We start from the raw sequence: 14,075 nt of genomic DNA on the forward strand, positions 1-14,075 counted from the left end.
GGCCCTTGTACTGAATGGTACGAATAAAGGTCCCTATATTGTCCACACTGAATGGTTCAGACCACCGCCAGTTTCCCCAGCCTTCAATACAGATGTGTAACAGCTGGAAAGAAAGCAATTACTACTTCAATACACAACGGGGCAAAAAAAAAAAGCCTTGCACTAGGTTAGGAATTCCCATCACAGAGAAATATTCTTGGTTTTAAAAATCAGCAATGCTAAGCACACCAGTTCTCTAAATGATCCATTCATTCTGTGATTCTGTGATTTCAGATACCAACAGAAGAATCAACAATACTGTAAGATGGCTCTGCATCATGCACTTCTATAAATTACCTACTTTAACAGTGTATTTAGGATGGTAAAAATCCAGCACACAACTGTTCAGAAAAAAAGGTTATGTAGACTAGAGAGCATAAAATAGGAAATAAATTTTCTTTACTGCCCTTGAAATTGTTCAGGAAATCCACCCTGTTCATTGCCAGCAAGGTGATATGGAACACAGGTCCAGGCCAGATTTCTGGCCTTCAGAATAAGACAGAAAATTACAAATACCCTTCCCTTCAAAATAAAGAAGGATGCAAATCTATTTGTATGTATACTTGTACAGCTCACATATATACGTGTGTTAAATGTAGAACTTAGCATATTGCTGAGAGATGGGAAACGTTTCATTTCTTACACAAATGTGGTGGCAAGTTCAGGCTTGACTGCATGAGAAGAAATTTAACTGCATAATTATACTCCCTGTGTGATTTATTCCGGAAAAGGAGTGGCTTTTTTCCAGTTTAACTTAAATCACTTCCAGAGCAATATAGCCTTTCATCATTTGAAGAGCCTTTCATCCATTTACCCACCATACGCACTTACCTCTATCCCATGGAGATTCTTTAAGCCAGAGTAGCGAAAATTGGTACTGTTCCATGTAGGTCAATGAAGTTACATAAATTTACGCCAGCTGAAGATCTGGCTATTTAGCTCTGTATAGATCTTTTGTGGCTGTGCAAACTTAAGAATGTGAGTTATATATAAGGGATCAAAGCAATAAGCATTCTCGGTAAAATTTATTCTTTGCAGAGGGCCAGCACAGAGCCTAAGCATCACTTAAGTCCTTTAAAACAGTTATATAAAGGCCTTGTGGGAATTCTGTCTTGAGGGTTGAATTTCACTCTGATTTTGGACATCTGTCATTAATTAATTTAAGTAATTGAGAACAGGATCAGGCCCAAAGTTTGATTATTTACACTAGCAAAAATTGAAACTTGTAAATATTATGTTCTCCGATGATTTGTTTCCAGAAAGAGATAGCACTGGCCATGGGTCTGGCCAGTTGGACTTAGTGAATGGCTGGATGTTGGGTTTTTTCCATTGTTTTAAGAAACAACCGCAGCAACAACTTTCAAAGATATTACAACTCAGTAGCCTGTTTGCAATTTGTGGTATCCTCAGCACAAGTTACACACAGAACAATAACATCCATTCAGTGGGTGGCTTTTGAATTTGCAAGAGTGATGACTGTTGCATTCAGATTCAAATTAGTTTTAGGCTGGAAGCACAAAGGCTAATATGTGCCAGTGTGCACAAGGGCATGCATCTGGATGTGCACATGCGTGGGCACAGCTTTATATTCAAGAATATGTTGAGGGAATCTGTGCACTAGGACACTCAAACTCATAAACAAACACGTCGCTTTGATTCTTAAGTATTAGTTACAGAAAAGGAAAAACAAAAAATCCAACTGCAGTGGCTGGAATCAGTTCAGTTTCTTACAGAGGCAGCTGGGAATAAATCTCATCACATATGAAAACTAAGAGAAACAAGAAAACTGTTTACTTTGGAGAGACTGGTAGCTGGAAATGACAGCCAAATAATGAGAAAAGGTACTAAGTGGTCAGTCTCAGCTAGAAGGCACACAAAATACGGTGTGCTCCAAAGATAGATGTCATATAAATGCCATAATTGATAATTAGGAATTGTATGTAGCTCCAATATCAGGATGTCTCCCACCCTGTATAAACAGCTTTGCTCACGAGTTGAATGTTCCCAAGAAACACGCTGTCAGCTTTCCCTGAGCAGTCATTAGCTCCCAAATGCTGCCTTACTAATTTTCTTTGTAGCACAGTGATTAGTCTGCATTTAACTTCACGGTTCAGAAAGAAAAATAAAAAGAGCTATTATATATTGGCAATTTCTTATTTTATAAACATACTATTTGTATGCTGGTAAATGCTACATACAAAGGAAACAGCCTTTGTAAGTTATTTTAAAGGTATCTAATATATTTGTATTAATGACATAATAATATAAGAATTGGGTACAGCCTATGTCTACTTTTGAGCCAAGAAACTGCATTCCATGAAAACGCAAAGGGATCTCTGGGTGAATCAGTTATTTAAATGTGAGATTTTCAGAAAACGTGGCTAGAAATAATTAGCAAATGTCACTAAGTGATACAGAGATATATGGCAGGAAATAAAAATTGAAGTCATTTTAGAAAATTAAGTAATCAGGTGTTAACATTATTTTAGCAGAAGACATCATAATAGATGGTGTTAGATACTCAACGAGGCAGAGCTCTAATGTTATAAAACTGACCTAATACTACAGATTCACGGTAATTGCCATGTAACTCCCTTTCATTTATCAAGCTTTAAGTAAATTCTAAGTATTAGACACTCTGCTTAAAAAAAGTTCAACAAGTATAGCTAAGTATGGTGCATTTACCAGGAGAAAAGAAAAGTCATTGCAAAAGGGTACAAAAAATATTCAATGGACTTCAAAAGCATTCTAACAAACGTAACCCAGTGATAAGTGGCCATTTATAGCTTAGGGAGAATTTAAAACAGACTATCTATTGTATATGTGAAGATAGGCACTCACTTGTGTAACCATTTGATTTCTGCATTTTCTGTTTAGGGAAACATATCAACAGATATCACAGAGTTTTTTGTTTTGACTGGACTTTGCTGGAGTTTGGATTTGTAATTCCAAGCCATCATGGATGTCTGCTTTGAGAGGGAAAGAAATTGTCTTCAGGGAGGCAGACTAAGATGAAGCTGCTCTTACTGGAGAGAATGGCTAGAAAAACTGTATTTTTTATCACATCTATTCACAGAACGTTTCTATGCACTCCTCAGAATTTACTTAGGTTTTCAGCTAGATGTGTGAGTGAAGGATACGATCTGAGTAAATAAAGCTAAGTGTCATATGACAAGGCATGAAGACTAAAATGGGGGATTAAAAACAAGACTAAGAATGGAGCCTGTCCAGAAAAGGCAGCATTTTCCAGCTGTATAAGTAATTTAAAGCTTTTGCCCTCAAAATGCTTAGTGATACAAATTTGATTTCTACTTTGCTTGTAGATCCACCGAAGTTAACTTGGTTTCACTGTAGTTAGATTATATCTGTCTTCTAAGTGAAACTAGAAAATGCTTTTTGGGAAGAATAAGCGTTATTGCTCTCAACTCTCAGAGACTGGGAGGAATCAAGTGAGGACCCGGTTAATGGTGTGGAAGCAGTTGGTTATTTTAGAAGATTCGACATTGTAGAATAAAAGCTGTGATGATGCAGCAGCACAGAGGAAATGGAGAACTGGAGATGGGAGATGAATTCTAAGACTTGAAGCTAAAGCAATTTTTAATTGAAAAATTAAAGAACAAGGATGATCGGTATTTTTTGGTTGTGTTTTCAGGATACAAGGTGGCCCTTGACCAGGATTAGGACTTACAACAATAAAACCAATTAGTATTTGGGAAAACAGTGAATGAAATATTCATTCCGCACATTGTCAGCTGCAGCAGCCACCAAAACAGTTTAAATTTCAGTTTGGCTTCATTTTCTCACGGGACCTGGGAGATCTGACCAGTTCTACACCATCGTCCCTTGTAAGACAGAAGGCCAATATGGAGCATGGGAGAAAGCAATTTCCATCACCCCCACGCTGGCTAGTAGAAAAAAGGCCACTCTCGGCAGATAAACTCTGACCCTCGGGGGCTCCTGGAGGTGTTGAGAGCCTCAACACAACCCGCAAAGCAGGCCTGAACCTCGCAGGTTCAAACTAGCTCTACACACTGTGGAAAAGAAGAGTCTTTTGGTTAAGGAACAGTAACCAAATTATGAGGGTTCATGCGATTCATGGATAGTATCAATCCTTATCTGCCCCAGGTATTATCTAGAAAGTCAATTACATATAATATAATATAACCATTGATTTTGAATGCAGGACCCCAAAGGAAAGCAACAATCCATTTCTCACTATTTGAATAGTGTAAAGTAACATAAAACTTTTTTTCCCTGATGTTGTTCTGTAAATGACCTGGGGAGGATTACGTAAAATACAAAAGGTTGTGCAGAGAATCTGTAACAACCCTAAACAATAAAACAGGAAAAAATCCCAATAATAACTGATATATAAGTCACAGTTTCTAAGTTTGAACCCAGAGTACTGTATATCATCTTACACTTTATATAACCCAATACCTGAAAGAATGGCAACTTGGAAATAAATAACAATGAATTATGATCCTGCTGGAGATGCAACATAAATTAAAATTTGGCTTCAGTCTTTTTTTGTAGGAGTACAAGGAGGAGGTTCTTAAAGCTATTTCCAAATCTACAACTGCCTTTAAAAATTATGTTTATAAAATTCTAGCAGAAGTTATGCTTTGCAGGCACACTGTTTAAAATAAGAGGAGAAAAACTTTAAATGGGTTCCAGTGAAAGTATTACTAATATATTAACCACTACTAATATCTATTCAAGAATTTATAAGTGTACGTTCAGAAGAACAGAAAAGCAAATTATATTTTCCCTCAAATTCTATATAAGTAGCAATAAAGTGGCACATAGCTGTTTCAAGCGTATTTACTTACTTTGATAAGAAATAAAACTATTTTGTTTAAAACCAGTATCTTGGCCACATTCTCACTGAAGTCATTGCCCGAAATCAACATAGGAACTGATTTTTACCCACTACACCTGCTGCTTCAAGTTAAGGACAGTGAAAAGTGAAAACGGGCTGTTGTTATAATCTTGGGAGAAGACTCTGGAGAAAGGTTTGGGAGCTGCTACTTTAAATGCAGACTTCCCCTATGCAACCTTATGTTTTGCATAGAAAGCAAAATAATGAATTTAGATGCATTATTCTTTGCTTCTTCAGAGGACTCTGCCGAAGTTTGAGTGTAGGAAAAATAACTAGTAATAATTAGCATGTTATAGAAGATTTTTGCTGTTTATTCGCAGGCAAACAATCTCTGCAGAATACGTTGAGGGGACTCTCACATGAATAGCTGGCTTTTACGTTTGCTATGATCCCTAGTGTGACCCTCCGACAGCCTACTGTCTTGCAAGACAGAATTCCTTAACTCTGAGTAAATTGCTAGGAAGATCTGATCTCTTCTAACTTCAGAGTTTCACCCTATGTATCATATGCTCCAGTTCTTCTCCTAAAAAACACAGCTGTCTTGGAGACAAACATGACTTTTGACATAACTGGGGCCCATCCCATAAAGCAACTTGAAGATCAAGATAAGGAGTGCAGACTGGATCCAATAATAACGTAAGAGCCAGTGTTGTCCGTAGAGCATAGGAGTGATGTAGCTTCTCTTCCCTTTTAATGATATCTAACAGACCTCTAACTTTCATTAAAATCCACAAAAGGAACACAGGAGGTCTGGCAACTTTTGCTAGAATTGCTTAAAGCCTCAAATATCATCAGTTTTGGACTTATCCCAACTCTGAAAGGGACTATATAGTTGGGGGTGTCTTATCCCTGACGAAGGTCAAAACCTCATGAAATCTGAGGAAAACATGGGGGATGGAGTGGAGTAAAAGAGCAAGCATTGGACCTCAGACTTATTACTGAAATATTAGCCAAACTAGCGAGACTTGCAGGAATCAGAGTGAAAGTTAAAAAGGAAAGGTTAGGTTCCCTAAAATGTAGAAGATCTGGGCTGGGAAAAAACGAAGGAAGGAAGGAGCTTTAAGTTAAGCCAAACAGTTGGAAGGACACCATCAATAGCTGACAAATCCAAATCCTTGGCGTGCTATAGCTGATTTCGTAATGTGAAAAAGGTGAACAATTTTTAATTATAACCTATAGTAGCTTCATTAATATTAAAATTAATTGTAAATGTAAATAAAGCATTATATAGCTATCTGTTACTACAAAAATAACTTATTTTAGGTATATATATTTAATTGTGTTAAATAATTCAAATGGGCAATTACTGCATCTCTCACTATGCTTAATTAGCAAAAGAAAAATGGAGAATTTTATTGATGTGAATGTGAAAGAAATATAATCCTTTTAAAACTATTTATTTTCATTTAACTGAACTGCCTTGCCATACTAAAAAAACATTTTGCAGAGGTTAAATAAAGTATTTCATGGCAACCGCTGCTTCTTTGTGCCTGTGTAACAAGAAACATGAGCCAGCCGAAGTTGTGCAAGTTGGTTTTCTTTCCCAGTAAGAGAATGTGGTATCTAAGACCTTGTCCTAACTCATTTTATCCCCAAGAGTAAGTCAAGTAAGTCAAGTATGAACTAATGCCTGGAGGGAAGTCCCTGACTCCAGAAGTATGGATTATTTCACATTTATCTTACAATCTGCTCTCAGAGTTTTAAAATTCACTAACTTGGCAAGTTAGGAATTATCATGAGAAATGAAATAATTTCATAACTATGAAGTCATCTAGCATTCCATGAATATGACACTTGGAGGGTTTGTCCATGCTTGGGCATTATTCTGACCTTTGGATAATAAGCTGTTAGATAGTTTTGCATGGAAACAATTAGAAAAGTCCCATAGCATAATAGGGACAACCTGATGTCTTAATTGAGTTGTTGTTTTCCTTTCAAGGATTTGTATTAATCACTGAAAAAATTTACATGACAACATTTGTATTAATATTTAAAAAAACGTATTTCGTATGATCTAAAATGACAAAGGATTGTGCTGTTTAGATGAACTGCCTTTCTGAAGCATGCTAAACTTACAGCGATTTGTATTTAACATTAACCAAATGAACAAGGCTTATAGATGGATGCCAAGATTCTCCGACCTTTGTAAAGAAAATTTGCTTCTATCTCAACAGTGTGTGGAAAGCCTGTACTTCCGTATGTTTTCAGTGAAATTACCTCAGTGCTATTTTTTAGTCTCTAAATTTCCCAGCAAGAGATGGCTGTTGAAAAACGTTGAAAGAGCAGAAGTAGTCTTGAAATTATTCCAAAGGCTGGGACAAGGGAGGTATAGCCCCCCTGCTAGAAGAGTCTGCTGGCCAGCAATGTGGTTGAGTCAGGAGGAGTGAGCTGTTAGCTTCACCATCTCCTGCGACATGGGAATCCAACATGACACTCCTGACTGTTTATCAGCCCAATTCTTCAGTGAATCTCAATCTGATCAGAGCAAAACAGAATGGGGAAACCCTTTGACATCATCAACTTTCAGCTGAAGAATGAGTATCTGAAAAATGAATCTGAAGTTCCTACTGTCACCTCACCCACTCCCTAATGTGTGATTTGGTTTTCTGCTGGACTTTGCCACCTTTCATCCTGCACTTTTATTTTTCATTTAATAAGAAACTTACATAGCAGCCACAAAAATGGAACGTTTTGCACAGCTCAAGTATGTGGCTGAAAGGACAAGTTAAAGATGAATGCTTAAATATTTAAGTTCTCCAGGTGTTGCACGGCTAATGCCATATATTGTGCTGGTGGTCTTTAGCAGCTCGGCTGCAATTGACAGTATCAGTAACAAGCTGCAATTTTAACTTTTCTACTTTTCACTTTGCTTGAGATAATCCTCATTTTCAAAAATCTTTCCAGTTTGCAACATTATCGGAAGTACACCATTAGCAGAACTATCTAGAATGATGGTCAAAAAGAGGATTCTCTCAACTGAATAATTTTATATAAGTAACCAGAAAATGGATAAGAAAAATTGTTAAGAGGAAAGTCTTACTTAGTTCTGGTTTTATTTATAATTGCTTTAAGCATTTCCTTCTTTTCCCACATATTTATGAAAAGGTTTAAATGATTTTTTGGGTGGTTGCTACAAAAGCAAATGATAATTGGTTATGAAATATGGATCACATTTAGGTAGCTTTCTACAAGCCTGGTTGTTCTTTCTCCCTCACACAACCGGAGGGAGTTACATCAATCGTAACCCAAGTGTGAGTACTGTTACCTGATGAGTGGGGATCCTGTCTCACAATTGCACAGAGCATAGTCGCCCATTTGGGTTGCTCGTCTGTGGGCTGGGGCATCACAGGCGTTTTGCTTGTATGAGAAAACATATGTCCTTTTTGAAAACGTGACAAGGGACGTACAGTACTCCAGTGTCTCTAAGTCTCCAAAGGTCCTCCTCTGTGCACTATTACACCAGCGCGCACCATTTATAACAACACCTCTGTCGCTGGGGTGAGACGGTCCTTTATTAGCCTGCCTTCCTCTTAACTTACTCCTTGACTTCAGTGTCAACTGCAACTGTTTACTCTGGCTGAATTTGCTCTGCACAGATTACCGCATTCATGTAAAATTCAGTAGTTTTGCATATCCACCAACTGACTTATGAACAAAAAACACAGTAAATTTGCCATCTCTGCTTCCCAGTGAAACCTGAAACTTGTCAGCAGTGAAAGTGGGCACAGCTCCTGTGTAGAATTACCATCCAAATTTCACCTTCTTTCTCACATGCTAATGCTGGTATTTTCCAGGGCTCTACAGGAGTTAGGAACCCCCATCCACTACACTTCCCCTAAGATCTGTAAAAATTTTAGTAACTCTTCAGTGCAGGACTGCTGTGTGGTGGCACAGGTCTCTAGTCTCCCACTCAGCAGGGGCTGGGTACATATTAAAAAGAGAGAAGAAATGTCTTTGTTGTCTCATAAACACTTTTTTTAGGTTTAAATTCTTGCCCTATCTTGAATCAAGATGAAAGTCCATTTTTCACCACCACTCAAGAAAACCAACAACACGGTTTCATTGAAATATTTCCTGTTGATAATTTTAAAATATTTTATTTCCATTTCAGTGTTTATCCTTGAAAAAAACACCCAAGAAACAGAAACTGCATTATTTAAACTGTATAAGTGGAGTGTTTCTGACAATTTCAAATCTTTTCTAATGCAAGCACATGCTGAGTTGAGAGATTTGTCCAGTTTGACCCTGTTCTGCAAACAATTTCAGTGAACAGATGCTTCTGGTAAAAACAATTCATTAAAAAAATTCCCCAAACCTCTAATGTACATCACAGAAAACAGACACTGATCACTTAGTTATAAAAACCTGGCAAGCGATCTTCTTTTGCTTTTTTCCAGAAGCTTCAGTTTCCACAACTGCCCAGTTTTACAGAAAGCGGTCGTGCACATCCAGTTCTACCCTTGAGTAACTTCTAAACACTTCTGGCTTTCCTCACTCTTTGTTTACCTTTTCGCTCTGATGCAGCCCCAGTGTGTGGCTCCTGAAAGAACTGGAGCATTAGAGATAGTCGAGACCATAGAGAAACCCGAAGAATCAATGCATAAAGCCACCAGTCAGCTCTAGCAATTGCTGCATTCGAAGGCCTGTTTCTGACATACCTGCGGGGACTTGTGAGAGCGCCAGCTGTACTGGTGACTGTGGAGACTAGCCAGCAAAATATTTTCATCAGTATCCACCTGGCCAAACCGCAGTGTCTCTTGTGTGTCATTACAGATCACAAAATGGCTGAAGACCAACTCCTCTGCCTCAGGGCATTGGTTCTGAAAGGAAAGGGATATGAAAGCATCAGATTAATTGCAAGACATTTGGCAGCTGTCTGCCCAGTGGCAACTGTTACAACACAGAAATGCTTCAAGATCTCTTGCCATTAGCTTTAGTCTCATAGTACTCCACACGCTGCAAAAACAAGTGTTTGGGTTGACAAAATATATCCTAAGACTTAACATAGTTTACTTTATGTTTCTGTAATGCAAATCTTAAAGATTTAAACTAGAATAAAAACTCGATTTCCTGACTTACGTAAAAGACTTCAATGAAATTAAATTCAGTTGGAAATGACATGTCACATAGGGCAGGTGGGGGACTACAGCCTGAGCAGAGAGGCATGAAGAGGTTTCTCCATGCTTGACGACTGATCTCTCAGGCCAACAGGCTGCAGTTCCTCTTCCCCGGCTGCTGCTTCTACGTTGAAATGTTGCTGTGGGTCAGCAGCAGCAGACTCTCTCCTGATACCACAACACTTAAAAAAAAAACTTAAAGAAAAATCAGGAGACACGGGGAGAGTATTTTCACAGCTCCATGAGGCTAGTTTGAAAATTCATCATGCAATTTGACAGTCTAACAGTAAAAATCAAAAACTATCATGGGTTTTTAAAGTATTTTAGATTTTAAAATACTTTTTCTCTTGCCTGCAGCATCCTTCCATCCCTTTCTTTCTGCTTTTCATCTGGCTCCTTGTCACTTTGTTGACACAATGAGACTATATGATAGTCATAAAAATTACCAGAGCTATAGGTCTTCTGCCCCTGAAGGCACGAACTATAATCCCCTATACGGGAGAGGTCAAAGTGTGACTGACAACTTGATTTGGAGATCACGTCTCATGTATTTCTGTCCTAGTCACTACTGGGCTGGCACCTTCCACTTAAAGCAACTATCTAGCAACCATAACAATTACTCCGAGAAAGCAACATTTGGATAGTCTTCATGCAATTTAATGGGTATAACACAAAGAATTCATCTTCTTGTGCTTTTTGTTACCTCTTTTTGACCCATCTTTCCTAGCACACACTTTTGACAATGCTTTATTTTTGGTTGGTTCCCTTCTCTCCACAATATGGCCCAGCTGCAATTTTCTCATCCTTTCTTCCCATGACATCTTCTCTAACTTATGGGACCTCCATGGTCTTTGAGACCTGATTCTATTTCCCCTCCTTGCTCTCTCAGTGGACCTTTTAAATGGACATAATGAAGCTGGCACCTCCTCTGTCTATAATCACATGGGTCTCTAGTTCTTTGATAACAATGTGCCTGGAAGCCTGCAGAAATTCAGAGATCAAACAAGAGAGAGAGAAAAATATTTCCTCATAGATTCCTATGGATCCTTAGTTATCCATGAAAAACAATTTGGTACATTGCTTTAGCACACTGCTGGGTGATACACGTGGAACAGATTTTCTGAAAAGTGAAGTGTGCAAGGTATGTCCAATTTAGCATCCTTGACTGCATGTTCACTACTGTTATTAACTTCAGAAGAATCTAAGGTGCAGGTTGCAATTCCTTTTGTGACTGAATGTCAGAATGATTGGCTGGGCGTGTTTGTGCAAAAAATTATGCACCCTAGGAGTATTTAAGCATAAGACTATTTAGATTAAAGCTTCTCTCCAAATCTCATGAATTCTTCTGCATAAATTCAGGTATCTTCTATGAAACAAGAGTCAGGCGAGCATAACCAAAATCTCACTTTTTCAAAGCAGTGAAACTCATTACAGAACAATATGTCTGTATCGCATTCAGTAGCAGATCTGGGTATGGTAAAGGCTGACATTTACAGTGCCACTTCAGAGTGCAGAGTTTATTTTGGCATTTTCTAGTGGTGGATCTATGACTTTTTACTGTCAAGCTGCCATACCCACATACCCATAAGTCTACCACAAATATATACATTTTCCTGTTACAGCTTTGCAAAATGTTCTTTTTAAAAGGGAGGATTTACTATCCACAGAGCTCAGCATGTTGTTATAGTCAAACCTAGATATAACCCCAAGGGAATTTAAGAAAATTTTTTTTACTCTGATAAATTTTCTTGCTGATCGTGCACAGACTGGAAGAACAACACCAGAAGATGATGAACTTCCTTCTTTTTACCTGACTAACTGACTAACTAACTTAGTTTCAAGTAAGTTAACTCAAAGTGTAGGTTCTTGCATTTTCCAGAGGGAAAAGAGAATCTAGCAAGTTTTTGGCATGCATAGAACTCTAAAATTGTACTGAGGGAATGTTACTCCATCAGGGATCATTAATAGACTTGCACACATTTTGGTGCTGATGAATGACTGCCATTAATCATTAGTCTTAAATGCTAATTTGCTACTAGAACCCACTGCTTTTAACAGCAACGCTTCTCAAAGGTAAGAAGAGAGGTATTTTAAGCTCAGTTTTATAACAGTTCCAAAGTTTTAACCAAGGAAACACCAAGATTTGCATAATAAGGTGTTGCTCCATATTGCTAGCCTTAAGAGAGAGCTACTGATGCCTCAAGTCTTGATAATAATAGCTGACTAAAGGATCATCAAGGAAGTTTGGGGATGCTTCAGCTCAGCATGGCAACTACACACTGTACAGGCAGGGTTCTAGGCAACTCTTATTCTTGCAGTAAATGCAGGAGATTTTTCCCAGACAGAGTACCACCCATGCTTCTTGGTCCCTGGCGAGCTGCAGCAGCTCCCTGCACCCATCACAGGAAACTGGATCCCAAATTTGCTGCTGAAGTCTGACAGCAGAAGCTTCTATGGTAAGCAGAAAGGGACCGAAAAAAAAAATCAGCAAAAGGATGGAGTGAGGAAATCTTGATTGATAGAAGAGAGTGTAGAGAAACCAGACATAATAAAAACAAGTAGAACTGGGCCATTTGCGTGGCAATGATACTGAAGGACTGAATGATGACTCCAGGAGCTGAAAACACCTAAGTGTGGATTAGGAAAAAAATTACCTCTCTGAATTAAAACAGCAAATCAAAAGAATCAGCAAAAGATCAACAGCCTGAATCAGATACAGATTAGGGTCAGTTCCTGGGGGACAATTTCCTGCCCGTCTTTAGATCATTTTTCAGCTGTTCTTTTCTCTCAGAGAGGCCTGGAAAGCGTCTCTCCTTTATTGGGCTTTCAAATATTTTGTGAACTCTATTCAGAGAGGGGAAAAACACCCCACATAATACTAGTCACCAGGCTTTCCCTGTCTCAGACTTTCTGCTCACGTCTCAGCTCACAGCTATTTCAAAGCGTTTCTGGATCTGGAAAAAAAACCCATAAAAGCCTAAGCCTCTTTATATGCACAAAGTTATTTTCTGTGTGCTTCACAAGCTACTGAAGACCTGCGCAAGCCTTCTCTCTCTCACACACACACACATACACACACTCCCTCTTTTTCTCCCTAGTACCTAGTAATGTTTTTTGGACAGAAAGTCTTCAGCAATTTCTTATGTCCCTCAAAGTTTCTCTAAGAGAAAAGAACATTTTCCTTCTGATTGTTTAAACTTCATTCTCATGGCAGTATCCTGACATTATCAGCTAGGAAGTTAAATTGAAGGTACATGCAAGTTTTCTGTACCATTTTCCTTTGTTCTTTGTGCTTATGGTAGAAAGATGGGGAAACAACTGTGATCACAGATGTCATTCTGACTGATCCCAGCTCATTAAGAAAACTTATGCAACTGCCAACAGAAAGGTTAAGCACCACGCGGACCTCAAGGAAAAGAAGTTCTAATGGTCTAAAACAGGTTTTAAACAGGAGCTTTTATAACTTCTGAGGGGTTTAGGAAAACATTTGCAGTGTGAGACCACAAAGGAATAGTTTTTTTCCCAGGAATACTCACTTAGTACCATACCTGGGGAGCTGTTTTCTCAGCTGACTCTGTGTCTCTAGATATCACAAAGCACTAACGCTATAAAACAATTTGTGTAGGCTTAAATGCCCAAATAAAGGGGAAAAAACCACCACCCCCCATGTACGTTCACAGGAGACATGCATTTTCTATCTCACTTGATACTCTGTATGTTATTATTAAATAATAAAACTAAATTAATAACAATCTTGAAGTTCCCTGACCAGTTATTTGATGATTAAAACCATTACTTTAGCTTTGCATTTAGATGGGCATTAGCCTGTTACTGCTTGTATTTAAACAGGGATTTCAGATTAGACAGTGAAATATGTCAAAAGGGGAAACTGTTTTTAAAAAGTGCTAATCCTCTCAGATTTTCAGCATGTGACTTCGAAGTATAAAGCAAGTTGTATGCCTGGTGTTTTTTAGGCTTAATCTACTTTCAAAATGTTCATCATTACTTAAACAAAAAAAAAAATCAGTCCATAACTA

General features: G+C 38.2%; 1 protein-coding gene across 1 annotated transcript in view; it reads right to left on the minus strand.

Annotated features, from left to right (window-relative positions):
• The window catches only part of VPS13B (vacuolar protein sorting 13 homolog B (yeast)), a gene marked incomplete at its 5' end in the record, with an annotated part of 117,271 nt that overhangs the window by 36,429 nt on the left and 66,767 nt on the right, over positions 1 to 14,075 (minus strand). Inside the window, 2 exons of the mRNA XM_009583756.1 lie at positions 1 to 103; positions 9,580 to 9,741. The exon at positions 1 to 103 is cut by the window's left edge and continues 56 nt beyond it. Coding sequence (XP_009582051.1) covers positions 1 to 103; positions 9,580 to 9,741 — 265 coding nt within the window. The remainder of the gene's footprint in view (positions 104 to 9,579; positions 9,742 to 14,075) is intronic.

The sequence above is a fragment of the Fulmarus glacialis genome, unplaced genomic scaffold (genome assembly GCF_000690835.1).
Source record: "Fulmarus glacialis isolate BGI_N327 unplaced genomic scaffold, ASM69083v1 scaffold15928, whole genome shotgun sequence".
NCBI classification, from domain to species: domain Eukaryota; kingdom Metazoa; phylum Chordata; class Aves; order Procellariiformes; family Procellariidae; genus Fulmarus; species Fulmarus glacialis.